Genomic DNA, 13625 nt, shown 5'->3' on the forward strand with positions numbered 1-13625 from the left:
CTTCAAGTTAATGCTGGTTAGAGAGAAAAGGACAATAACTTACAAAATAGGGCGAGTAAGACGCACGTCCATGGTATTGTCCTGCCACATGGCAAGAGATGCAGACAAATGTGACATTGTCTTTGGCGATCGTGTGTGCACTGGCAGGGGGAATATCCATGCAGCGTGAGCACATCACGCGTGGGCAAGTGTTGCAGAGGAAGAGGTGATTGTCTCCAACAGAACCGTCCCTGCAAATGAGACAGAACTGCAAAAGAAAACACAGGTTAGTGCAAACAAGCATGCAGCAATCCACATACCTCATTGTGGTGGAACGGCTCACAAACCTCGATCTCCTTCGGCACAGGAACCACTTGGGTGGTTGACGGCAACGGCAACACGATTCGTGGCGCGGTGCCACCAGTGGACTTCTTGCAGGTTTGCTTGGATTTGACCATGATCGGGCTATTAATAATAGATGGTTTATAATTAGTAAATGACACAAAGTAAACAAAGTAAACAAGACTTACCAGGATAGTGTAAACAAAGGTAAAGAGAGAGCGCTCAGCGTACTTAGAAAGAAATGAACCAAGTTGAGATTGGCGTTGGTTGATTTTGATAAATAGATACAAACAAACGCATTGCACAAACAGACGCATTGCACGCGCCACAGTGTCACGTGTCCAAACCACAAATTCAACACGTCACATTGTTAATTCCACAAAATTCAACATGTGACACAATGTGACGTGTTGAATTTGTGGTTTGGACACGTGACACTGTGGTGCGTGCAACGCGTCTGTTTGTGCAACACGTTTGTTTGTATCTATTTATCAAAATCAACCAACGCCAATCTCAACTTGCCACAAAGTCAACACGTCACATTGTTAATTGTTAATTCCACAAAGTCAACATGTGACACAGTGAGTCTGCGTCATATGTTGAATTTGTGGAATTTGCATGTCACAAATCCATAAGTCAATAACATTGCTGATTGTTTGTCAGCGCTTTTGTGTTTGTTGTGTCAACAAACAATGACAAACTGACCTTCGTATATGAAGTTCAATTTCACTTCTCACGGTTCAATCTGTCCTTCCACCATCCTCTTGTCATCAACCATACTTCATCTCTTTGTATCTTTGTGCACTGTTATTCCGGGGTGACTTCTGGTGTACTCCTTTGGGTTCTTGCAGGCTGCAGCTGCAAGAATTCAAAGGTACTACTACCTTATAGTCGCCCTTCCAAAATTGTAAGTCTTGATTTTTGGTGCGCCTACTTACTAATTGTTTTTATTTACATGTACTATCTTTCTCTTGAGTTCCCTGAAGGTAAGTATTTCCTTGCTCTCATCCGCTTGCTAATATCCGTTCTACTTAGCATTATGTTACTTGGAATAGCGCAGTGTATGCCGCTTGTCCTGACAGTCGCCCTTCCAAAATTGTAAGTCCCGATTTTTTGGTGCGCCTACATACTCATTGTTTTCATCTACATGTACTATCTTTCTCTGGAGTTTCCGGAAGGTAAGTACTTCTTTTCTCACATCCGCTTGCTGATATCCGTTCTACTTAGCATTATGGTACTTAGGATAGCGCAGTGCATGCCATTTGTCAGTGGCTCCTGCTCTTTGGGACTGGGGATAGCGCAGTGCATGCCACTTGTCAGTGGCTCCTGCTCTTTGGGACTGGGGGATCAAGTCCTTGCCTCTTGTTAGCGGTTCCTAATGGTAAGCACTCTCTCACTCATGACCTCAACTCATATGCTTCATTCTATAGGACATCCCTTCTTCCTCCTGCTCTGTGAGACTGGGATCAAGTCCCTGCTGCTTGCCAGCGGCTCCTTCATTATGGTAAGCGCTCTGATACTCATGACCTTAACTGATCTGCTTTGTTCTACAGACCAAGACCTTCGTCCATGCACCAAGCGCTCTCACTCTCCAGTTAAGTAGCCGTCTTCTTTCAAATTTCGCTCTAACATCTACACAGGACAGTAGTATATTTATATTTATTACCTATAATTTCACTTGGACTGTGAGGCTTTGGTGAGGAGGGCCCCCTCATTGAAGTCTTGCAGCTCCCCTTTTGTAATTTTTACTTGAATAATTTGAATAATTGTAGTAATTTTCGTCGTTTGTAATTGAAACTTGGCCTTGCTTCAAAACTTAATTTTTGGCCGGCTGAAAAGTCACGTGACCGTGTGTAGATTAGTAAGCAAAGTTGCCCAAGCCAACATCAAGTCCAACAGAGTTAACCACACCAGGTTGGTTAACCTCATAGGTGCCATCATCTATATGTTTTCTTAGATAGATAATGTTCTATATCTGAGTTAGTTAACCATGCCATGTATAATATAGCCATGCCCATGTATAAAACAAGTTTTGTGCGCCTCACCAGGTTGAATACTGATGGTCAACAGACACATGCCAGGTTGGTGGCCAATGAGAACACCATACTTTCAATACTGGCGGCCATGCCAGGTTGGTTAACTGATAAGACTTCTTGCCAGTCCTTAAGACCCTGATATTTGCAATATCATGTGGGCCGCCAGTATTGAAAATATCAAGTGACCTTAACTCTTACAGTTTGAGAGTCCCTGCCAGATAATGGAAGCTTGCAGGAAGAGTACCTGGAAGAGTACATAATAACTGTTCCGTCAAAAAGGTAAACCAACCTGGCATGGCTAACCAGCCAGGCATGGTAAACCTCAACTCTTCTGGTTTGAGAGTCCCTGCCAGATAATGGAAGCTCTCAGGAACAGTACATGATAACGGTTCTGTCAAAGGTAAACCCTTAACTCTTATGGTTTGAGAGTCCCTGCCAGATAATGGAAGCTCATGGGAAGAGTACAGGTAGACCAACCTGGTGTGGTAAACCAACCGGGCATGGTAAACCTCAACTCTTCTGGTTTGAGAGTCCCTGCCAGATAATGGAAGCTCGTGGGAAGAGTACAGGTAAACCAACCGGGCATGGTAAACCAACCTGGTGTGGTGAACCAACTGGGCATGGTAAACCAACTGGGCATGGTAAACCAACCAGGCATGGTAAACCTCAACTCTTATGGTTTGAGAGTCCCTGCCAGATAATGGAAGCTCATGGGAAGAGTACATGATAACTGTTCTGTCAAAGGTAACCCAACCAGGCATAAGGACTGGCAAGAAGTCTTATCCTGCACCAACACATTCATCAACAGGTGGTTGTGGTCCAGCGACCACAGATGGTGGTGGTCCAGCGCAGATAGGTTGGTCAGTATTTGCCAGGTTGCAGACCACTACCTATCAAAGAAAACATATAGATAGGTTAGTCAGTATTTGCCAGGTTGGTGGACCAGGTGGTTGTGGTCCAGCAACCACAGATGGTGGCGGTCCAGCACAGATAGGTTGGTCAGTATTTGCCAGGTTGGTGAACCAGGTGGTTGTGGTATAGTGACCACAGATGGTGGTGGTCTAGCGCAGATAGGTTGGTCAGTATTTGCCAGGTTGGTGGACCTATCTATATGTCCTATCTATATGTTTTCTTTGATAGGTAGTGTTCTGGCGGCCATGCCAACCTGGTTGGTTAACCATGCCTGGTAGGTCAACCATGCCACAGGTTGGTGGCCAATGAGAACATGGTGCTTTCAATACTTGCAGCCAACATGATATTGAAAATATCAGGTTCTCATTGGTAAACCAACCATTCTACATTATCTATATGTTTTCTTCGATAGATAGTGTTCCCCATACCGATGCACAAGCTGGCTAAATTTTGTTTTACTTAGCATTATGGGTCTGGGCAATCAAAGTACATGCTACTTGTCAGCAACTCCTACTAGTGAAGACAAGGTCTCAACAAGGTAAGACTTATAAAGACCTCAAACTTACTACCTAGTAGCACAACAGTGGGTCAATTGCCAATTTGGGCCAGGCTTCAATTAAGTGTTTCTTTCATCAGTAGATTCCGTTCATATATCCAAATTTGAGCGCGAGATTATCATCATTCCATCAGTATATTCTGTTCATATATCAAAATTTGAGCATGTAATCATCATCATTTATATAACTATTTTAAGTGAAATTAAATGATCGTTGATTCAAGCAAAGTTGGAGCGTGGGATCTGGTTGAAAAATTTCCTTGCTCCCCATGGACCAACTAATGAGTGAATCGACCAAACTTAGAGTGGCTCTGACCACAAGGATCCAGGCCATTATGAGGGATTCATCAGCAACAGGGATCTTCAAAGGGGGGATATTGCAGACTCATCTTCTACACAAAGCAAGGTGTGTTTACGTTCAGGAACTTTGTTGATTGGCTGTAAACTCAACTGTTTTGGTCAAGGTTGAGAATTGGATTTGAGCTCAACAGTTGCTTAGCAACAGCTGACGTTTGTTTCAATGCCTCTGGGTCAATCTCAGAATATGAGATCAATCAGGCCGCACTCACAATTGCCCATGCCATGGTAAACCCTTGTGAGTTGATTTACTTTCCAAGGTATCACTCGGTTTCAAATTCAGATGTCAGATTATGTGGATTGGGATGCTGACAGATTTGCCGAAATGGCCAAGGTCTCCCCACCAAATCGAGATGGTTCAGTCTTGAATACTGATCAGCAACAAAAGTATTTTGCACCGGCTAACATTGGTAAAATTTCAGTCCCAGCTACCATTGTGGACAGGCAAGGTAAAATTTTAACAATTTACTTGCCACATATTCTGTCGCCTTCTAGGATTGTAGGTTCATTCTTGCATGGATATTCTGATCAGAAATTGACAATTAGATTAGGAATATGTTAACTCAGCCACTAAGGGTTTACATGAATTACTTCTTCAAACAATTACGTCCTCAGCCCAGGATCAATCTTGGCGATCTCAGGGCTTTGTTGTGCCGGAGGAAGGTGGTGAATTTGGAATGGGTAGAATCACAGTATCACCAGCATATTTTATGCAAAGGCATGAGGTATAGGCTGAATTAACTGGGCATTGAGCTGCTTTTGACTCTTTTTGCAGAGACTGCAGGACCCAATGGTGACCTCAGCTTCTTACAAGTCTGCAGAGGTCCAAGAGTGGCTAGCCACCTTATCAGCTACTAATTCTTCTGGAATGCCATTACCGCTGCATTGGCTCCAGATCTATTTGAAGCAGGTGCCTTGGCAATTACTCGGGTTGTGCAGGAACTTCAAAGTTCTGGTAGACCAGTGTCAGTGCCCATCTCTCATTGGCCCTCAATCTTCTCAGGATTGGAAATAATTGCAAATCGGACCACTTTATCACACCGAGACGCTGGTGGCTCGCCCTCCCTTTTTGATCTTCTGATCAGTTTAGGAAGTGGCCATGAGGCCAAGTTAACTTTGGCGGATGTTGGGGCTGAGCTGGATTATAACCCTGGGACAATGGTCTTTATTTCAGGGAAGGTTCTGCAACATTCTATTGGTCCATGGGGGCCAGGTGAAAGACTTGTCATTGCCCATTTTATGAAGGATAAAATCCACTCCAGAGTTGAGGTATTAAGACCTGCCTTTCCAATGCAAGCCTTTTTTTTGAAGATGGTGGGGCAAGGATAATGACAGACTCTGGTAAGGGAAGAGAGGTTCTGGGGGGGGGGGGGGGAGAGAGGGGAAAATTCAGGTGTTTCAAAGTATACCTACTAGATTAGCTGATATAGCCGAGTGATTATTATTAATGATCTTGCCTATCAAAAATGGAATGTTAAGGGCATCTATTATTCTTGCCTCACAAGTCACAGTATGTCTCCACAGAAAAAAACTTGTCTGAAGGCAGCTACATTTTCCTTCAAAGGAAGAGGGCGATTATCCAAAGGCAAGGACCTCGATGTTGCCTACGTCTCTCATCAACAAGTCATCGGGAAGAAAAGGAAGCCAACCTGGGTGGAATCATGTGCTGACAGCCTCTACGAGACTGGTCCGACACCATCTCCATCCTCCAGCCCTCGTAAATGGGTTAGAGAGGATGCTCAAGGGTTGCAAAGCACTCATGAGGATTTTGATAGAGAAGTCCTCGGAGACTTTTATGCAGAGAACCAACAAAGAAAAACCAAGGCGAGCATATTGATTGATTATCATTTAATTTAGTACTCAATAGAGATCAATGGTACCAGACTCAAAATGACTTCATCAAAGAATATCTGCCTTTCCGCGACTTGTACCTAGATATGCTCCTTGACTTGGAGAAGCCCTCTGATGTCTCTGAGTGCCAATCTTGTCAGATTGATGAAGGGAGATTCCGATGTTTGACTTGCAGTGGAGATCAGATGTTCTGTCATTCTTGCGTTGTCAAAGCTCACCAGTTTTTGCCCTTCCAAAAGGTTCAAGAGTGGATTGGAAAATGCTTCCAAGACAAGTCACTTGAAGAATTGGGTTTCATCTGGCATATGGGCCATGGGGGACAACCATGTCCATTTTCTGACGACCCACAAACATGGGAGGATATGCCACTGGATACAGAGGCTGGTTTTCGACCAACGGAGACAATTAATGGTCAGGCTATACCGACCACCTTGACTATCATACATTCAACTGGAGTGTTTGTCCACAATGTTGTTTGGTGCGGCTGTCCTGGGACCAAGCATCAGCAGCATGTGCAATTGCTGAAGGCTGGATTATTACCAGCAAGCACCACTCGACCACGAACTGCCTTCACTTTCGAAGTCTTAGATCATTTTCTAATTGACGCACTGGAATGCAAGACTTCAGCATCAAGCTTCTTTGAGAAAATTCGTCGGATGACCAACAACTCTTTCCCAGATACTGTTCCTGTGAGATCATATAAGTATTCTTGTCAACACTTAAACTGACTGTATCAAATATTTTCAGAATAGATATCGAGAACTTATGAGAGTCTCTCAGCTGTGGAGAGACTTAATGAGCTGAAAATGGTTTGGATTTGGTCATGATGTCAAGAAGAAACCTGGTGAGGGTGATCTGGCTTGGTTTTGCCCTGCTTGTCCTCAGCCTGGCATCAACTTACCTGCTGATTGGCAAGACAAGTACGATAGGTAAGTCATTTATTCTTAGTTTGTGTTGTGGGAGGGCTGGCTCTGTTCTACCCAACTCTTATACTGACCGGTGTCTTAATAACCGAGGGTCTTATATAAATATGTGTAAGAATGTAATGACACCACAATTACACTGGGTAAGACTTCTTGCCAGTCCTCGATTAACACAGTCTACGACTTTTCTTCTTTCATGGTAGATAACGTGTGAGTTCTTGGGAGGCTCGCTAAACCAATCAGTCAGATTAACTTAGCCGGAGCTTTATTATCTCTGATTGAAACTATGGGGTTGTCTAGGATATACCGTCTAGACACTTGAACTGGTTTCCTGAATGTATGATTAACTGTTGAGAAGCTGGTCTCAAATGTGACTACGTTGACCAAAGCTCGTGTTGGTCAATATACAAATACCTGGTGAGAACGCTGGTCTCACAAATAACAACAAATGACAAATAGAAAAAAACAATGACAAATAACAACAATGACCAAAGCTCGTGTTGGTCAGTAAACACTACGTGGTGAGAACACTGGTCTCACAAAACTGGGTTTCTATCGCGAGAAACTTACGTAATCTCAAGGGAAACACTTTCCCTGCACTTGCCTGGACAGTTCTTACAAAGGAAATGGGCTTTGTAAGCAGCAATTTGTTCAGACTGAAGCTTCTTAGGTGAGAGTTCAATTTGCTCAAGTGGGAGTTCTTGAATGCAACAAGTGGGAGATCTATTTTTTTGGGGGGGAGAATGGGCTCTCCTTATATACATTTTGTGTGGGAATATTATGTAAGTAAAAAGGTGATGTAATGACTTCAGAATGTGAGAAGAATATTCCAAAAACTGGAGCAGAATGTTCTAGCAGGTGCAAAAGAACATTCCAGAATATTCATGGTGGGATAATGACATCATTCTGAGTCACTATGAGTCACTATGAGTCATTATGAGTCATTGGAATGTTCTAGCAAATTCCATGGAACATGACATCATTATGACATCACTATGATATCATATCTTTCAACCAAAATACCTGCAGGAGTGTAGGTGAAGTCCTATGACATCATTATGACATCATACCCTGTAGGTACAATTTTATGAAGCATCTGATTAGTCAGAGCATCCTAATAGAAAAGTAAAGTAAAGAAACACTAGAGAAAACAACTCAGAAATAATGGAACAAATAATAGTACACAATACGCGGGCTTTTTAGATAGGTTTTTGTTAGGCTTTGAACTTTTCTCTATGGGTTTCTCTAGCCAAAGTGAATAAGCCAAAGGAAAGGCAATACCTTAACCTTCATTTTGCTTCTCATATCAACTAGGTCATTATGTGATTCCCATCTCACATATGACTTTTCTTCAAAACGTGGTGGATTCATGAATCACTGAGGGAAAACTGAAACTATTGGACCAAGGTTTGATACCAAGGTATGGGTTGACTAGTCTGAGGACTAAGCTAACAGACTTTATCTTTTAGGGGGATACCTAGTAGTCATGTCCATGCATGATTCCCAAATCATGCAGGACACCAGCCAGCCCTGCTCTGCACAGTGTACAAGAACTCCAGCCGAAGTGGCTCGAGTTCTGGTCAAGCCGGCCAGCACTGTATGGACAGAATGTAGAATTAGGCCAGCCGGTGTATTCAGAGATTATATTGGCCGGTCAGCTCTCTAAAGACCGCATGCAGAACCATGCCGGTTGGAGTCACTTTGACAATCATTGGTGCTTGCTTTTGTCTAATCTTTTGACCTTATTACTTGACCTTATACTTACCCAAAGTTTATACAGTTGGCTTGTTTCACAAAGATATGTGGTGGACGGTAACTTTACTGCTCAACATATGACCATGAAAAAGCCACAGTGGGATATTAGTTTGTCAGATAGGCTTGGGTATATGGTGAAAAAACGAGAATACCAGACTCATCTATCATTGGCTGTAGAAAGTAAAGAGGTGAGTTAACTTGTGTCTATAGTTTTTCCTTCTTGCTTGACAATCCATGTAGCGTTCTTCATGTAGCAATCATCGAGCAGTAAATGCAGCCAATATCAGCAGGAGCAATCTCCGAGCTACAGGGGTAGGAGCAACTGCTTGTGCCCGACATGGATGCTTTGTTCCACACAGCATAGTCGATTTTCAGAAGGGTGAAAAGGTCTGTGTATGTCCTCAAAGACAGCATGTTTCAAAGCTCACGATATTTGTAGACACATGAACATTGATTATTCAATATGCAATGCATTGAATTATTGTTCGACTGGTATAGACTCCTCTCTCATTATCTATGATGTGGGGGTGTCAGTGGAGCATTAATTTTTTACAGAGAGTGGCCCATAGCAAAGGCTTGTCTGTGCCTGAAAATATGCACATCATTCCTGCGGTTGGAAAATTCCACCTCAGCGCTCACAAATTGGCTTGCTTTGCAAGGTACAGCCTCAACTTCATTCAAGGGGCTGGACAAGTTGATGGGGAGATTTTGGAGACCCTGTGGGCACCGTTCAATAAGATCTCCCCAACTGCTCGGTCAATGAGTCAAGCCCACCGTCAAGAAGTTCTTGATGATCATATGTGCGACTCAAACTGGAAAAAATTAGTTGGAATAAGTAAGCACTTCAATTGATAGATTTGATAACAGGGTTTGACACTTGAGCTTCCAGTGAAGACTCTGTTGAAAAAGTATAAACGAGCTCTCAAGGGTGTTGACGAGACAAAAACCCCTTTTGATGAGCTCACTCGGTCTCTGGACCCTGAGAAGATTTTGATATGGGAGATCAATGAGCAAAAGGCTATGGAAGAACATGGGGAGTATCTTGACATCTATCAGTTGCAGATCAACAAAGGTAGGTGAACTCTGTCCAACTGCAATGTTGTATAGACGTCTAATCAGGATTTGTGTCTAGCCCCAACTATGGCAGAGATCTGACTCAAATTAACCGAGTCTGAGAAGGCCGACACTGGAAAACCAGGAACAGTATCTTGGCTCATTACTGGCATCAATCTGGAGGATTTACAGTACGTAATTGACACGAATGGAAGGAACAGCTTGACAGTGTTGTTTCAGGGATGGATTGAGAGCAGATATTCGACAACTTCCCACCAATGCAACCCCTGCTCAGAAAGCTTCTATAGAAGAGAAGCGACAGAGATTGGCAGCTAGGATTGCTAAATTTCATGAAACTGCTGATGCCATGACTGCCAGTATGGATCTTGGACTCCCAACAGTACATTCCGATGATCCTAGATTCTGCCATGCAGATAATGATGGCTATGAGTGGGAAGAGGTCTCAGATGGGGAAATCTCGGAGGATTTAGATGAAGAAATCCTAGCTGAAGAGATGGGTATCTGGATGCCATCTTCAGTGGCCCACAATGATGCACTGACTCTTGGCCTGGGCCCCCTCCAAGCTGAGGAATTGGAACTTCGAAAGGGCCAAGCAAATGACTGCCTAGAAAGCCTCTGTATGGCCCTTGGTCATAAGGCGATTATCTATCGTCAGTATTTTCGAAGTGCTGATTCTACATGGGCTGGCACCAGGTCAAAGCAAGAAGCTTGTCAATGTCAGCTCAAAATTGACAAGTGTGTAAGAAGTTATCAGAGGGCAATGTTGGCAATGGAACATCTAGGCATGGACGACGCCACATTGGGTAGTCTTTACTGCCTGATATTGCCTACTGAGCTCAGTATAGACAAAGAGGTAACAGAAGAAAACAGATTTGGACAAGGGTCAGACAAACTCGCTTGGTTTTGGAGGGTGAATAATGCCAGCAGAGGTCAAGAAGATGCCTGGATGGATGAATGTAAGGAGGAAATTTTATCTCAATTAGGTGTCCCCTAAACTTACTCTGATCAAGTCTACAGGGTGAACTGGTTGAAGGCCAAGGCTAGATGGAGTAGATGGCAAGAGGAATTGAGTCTGGTAAGACATGAAATGGGTTGGACCATAAACTGGTTCAAGTATCATGAGAAAGAATGGGACAGAAGGGGGGTACCAAGCCATTAGACCTGGTCATCAAGCCTATGCTTATCAAGAGGTCTTGATGTGGGGAAGATTTGTTGATGATGCTGAGAAGACTTTCAATGGATGTGGTTTTATACTTTGATGTAGTATACTGTCTCTATTTACGTTGAATTACAAGGCAGCCCGGCCAGCATAGCTCTACCCTATGCAGTCTATATTGCAGGCTGTAAATATATATCACTTACAAGTCAGCATGGCCAGCATAGTTCTACCCTAGGTAGTCTACATCTGGCCAGGATGGTATTGTCTAAGAAATAGACCGGCCGGGTGGTTTCTACAGTCTGTAAATGAACCTTTGCACCGGCCGGTCTGCACCTACCTATGTAGAAGCAAGGCTGGCTGGCCTGTAGGTTTGAACACAGTGCACCAGCCAGCTTGTATATACCTATGTAAAGGCAAGGCTGGCCAGTTTGTAGCTCTGAACCTTTGCACCGGCCAGTCTGCATCTGCCTATGTAGAAGCAAGGCTGGCCAGTGTGTAGGTCCTTATAAGGCAGCCTGGCCAGCATAAATCTACTAGGTAGTCTACATCTGGCCAGGATAGTACTGTCTAAGAAATAGACCGGCCGGGTGGTTTCTACAGTCTGTAAATATATATCACTTACAAGGCAGCCTGGCCAGCATTGTTCTACACTATGTAGTCTACATCTGGCCGGGATGGTAGTGTCTAATAAATAGACCAGCCGGGTGGTTTCTACATCACTAACAAGTGGCACTAGTATCTAAGGTATAAAACCGGCCGGATGTTTTCTAAAATGTGTAACTGACTGATAAGAATGAGTATATTGCTTGGTATAATATAGATTGTGTGTTTCTCTAGTGCCAACCGGCCGGACCCATTGTACAGGCTGTAGGTGGACAGCTGGCCAGGGCCACCCTAAGTCTAGTACTGCTGGCTAGCCTGTGTCTACAATATGTAACATTAAGGCTAGCCTTGACCATTCTGACCAATCTAATGCACTGGCCAGCACCCATCCTACATAGACCGGCCGAGGACTGGCTGGCCATGATTCTACGGCCTTTTGGCACATCCAGGGCCATGGTTCTACGTGAAAAATGACTGAAGGGTCTGATTCTGATATCCCCTTATTTATGTTTCGAGTTACAAGATTATTCAAGCCTTTATCGTGAACAATGCCGTTAGCGCTGGTCATCCAATCTAGATTCGTATGAAAGCTCCTAACAAGGGTCACAACTTTGCACCATTACGACTGGCAAGGTATGATAGTTAAATTAGGTTCCACTGGTTAAGCAACATCATATTCCCCCATTTATGTTAGGTTTACAAGTCTATACTATGGGTTCAAATATTGCTTCAATTACAATGTTATTCAAAATCATGCACTTACGGCTTCAATCCACACCAGGTTTCTTAAGGCGCAGTGCGTGCAGATACCGCATGCCACAGCACCATTTGCTACTGAGATTCCATTGTTAATCATTCTTATCGAGTGCAAAGGAAACTATGGTGGATGTTAAGTTCGACACAGGGGCAACGACTTGGTCATCCATATTACCGTGACTATTTCTCGAGTTCTCGTAATACCAAAGGAGTTGTGGGACAGTGACCTGGGTGTACGATTGGAAATCAATGACAAGAACTCTGCAATTGAGAAATACCCAGTATGAATTTTTGTGGTCAACGGAAATTCAGCAACCGGACCTGGTTTGAATCATGTTGGTACTTACTACTAGGACAAGGCATAGCAAAAATATAAAATACGACACTGAATGTCAATATTGCAATATCAACGAAACATATAATTGTCTTTAAACAAGTCGTATTGTATCACACTGGTTTCAAGAGATCATCACTCCTGAAAACAAACGCACGAGCATGTACGTTGTCGAGCTGAGGAAATGAACGACTAAAGAACAAAAGTTATCAGTACTAGTGATGATGTGTCGTCAAAAGCTTCTACATACTACATGCAAGTCCAACGACTAAGAAGAGAATGAATGCTATGTACCTAGTCACAGCTGCACTTCCAGTCCCACTCGTCGCCGTTCTGCTATTTAGAAAGTGTTAGCGAGTGGTAACACCTGCAACCTCTCAAAATATTCACATTATAGAAGCAGCCAGGAGAACCTGCAAAACCACAAGGTCAATGAAAGTGTCTCCAATATGAACCTAGTTAGTGATCACTTACTGCGCTGCTCAAAGTCCAAACCAGTAATACATTTGTTTGTAACGTCTTGTAATAATCTTCTTGCTGTGTTGCTGGATCAGGCTTGGAATCCACCTTGGGTGGTTTCGAGGACAGAACATGGATAGCATCTTCATACACTGAATTAATGTCAGTCTCAGCCGTGGGTACTGCTACCTCAACTTCATTCTTGTTGTCCCCCTTGCCCGCACTAATGACACCGAGATCAATGGAAACCTTGTTGTCGCCCTTCGTTTCCATGAGACATCATGGACATTAGCAAACTAAGACTTTGTGAACAACTGGGAGCCGTGCTGAAGAAGATGGACGTACTGCATAGATGTTTAGGACCATAATATACGATGGCGCCATGAGGAGACATTGGACGAAGGATGTAATCACACGCCATGACTCAAACTTTGATGATCATCAATACATCATAAGCAAGATAAAAAGTAAATGATGACTCACGAAGATCAACGAGAGCACGACATCTCTAGAGGTCGAATTCGAGAAT

General features: G+C 43.4%; 5 protein-coding genes across 5 annotated transcripts; 3 read left to right on the forward strand and 2 right to left on the reverse strand.

Moving 5' to 3' along the window:
* Positions 1 to 43: 43 nt before the first annotated feature.
* Positions 44 to 437, reverse strand: DFJ58DRAFT_850219 (uncharacterized protein; the record flags this gene model as incomplete). The annotated part of the gene is made up of 2 exons (XM_041393750.1): positions 44 to 247; positions 300 to 437. Coding segments are annotated over 2 exons (342 nt in total), but the record flags the coding sequence as incomplete, so codon positions are not given.
* Positions 438 to 5166: 4729 nt separating this feature from the next.
* Positions 5167 to 5511, forward strand: DFJ58DRAFT_673346 (uncharacterized protein; the record flags this gene model as incomplete). Its single annotated transcript, XM_041383057.1, has 1 exon — positions 5167 to 5511. A coding segment is annotated over one exon (345 nt), but the record flags the coding sequence as incomplete, so codon positions are not given.
* A 608-nt stretch (positions 5512 to 6119) lies between these two features.
* Positions 6120 to 6761, forward strand: DFJ58DRAFT_673343 (uncharacterized protein; the record flags this gene model as incomplete). The annotated part of the gene is made up of 1 exon (XM_041383056.1): positions 6120 to 6761. The coding sequence occupies one exon, from the start codon at positions 6120 to 6122 to the stop codon at positions 6759 to 6761; it is 642 nt and encodes a 213-aa protein (XP_041234716.1).
* A 2027-nt stretch (positions 6762 to 8788) lies between these two features.
* Positions 8789 to 10944, forward strand: DFJ58DRAFT_850222 (uncharacterized protein; the record flags this gene model as incomplete). Its single annotated transcript, XM_041393751.1, has 9 exons — positions 8789 to 8899; positions 8952 to 9098; positions 9267 to 9546; positions 9601 to 9783; positions 9910 to 9955; positions 10005 to 10435; positions 10479 to 10520; positions 10631 to 10741; positions 10796 to 10944. 9 exons carry the CDS (start codon positions 8789 to 8791, stop codon positions 10942 to 10944), a joined length of 1500 nt encoding a protein of 499 aa, XP_041234717.1.
* A 2079-nt stretch (positions 10945 to 13023) lies between these two features.
* On the reverse strand, positions 13024 to 13398 carry DFJ58DRAFT_887421 (uncharacterized protein; the record flags this gene model as incomplete). The annotated part of the gene is made up of 2 exons (XM_041394674.1): positions 13112 to 13398; positions 13024 to 13050 (listed from the first exon to the last, which is right to left on the reverse strand). The coding sequence occupies exons 1-2, from the start codon at positions 13367 to 13369 to the stop codon at positions 13024 to 13026; spliced, it is 285 nt and encodes a 94-aa protein (XP_041234718.1). The 5' UTR covers positions 13370 to 13398.
* Positions 13399 to 13625: the final 227 nt, after the last annotated feature.

This window comes from Suillus subalutaceus (assembly GCF_016647625.1).
Source record: "Suillus subalutaceus strain FC151 chromosome Unknown DFJ58scaffold_697, whole genome shotgun sequence".
Classification (NCBI taxonomy): Eukaryota; Fungi; Basidiomycota; class Agaricomycetes; order Boletales; family Suillaceae; genus Suillus; species Suillus subalutaceus.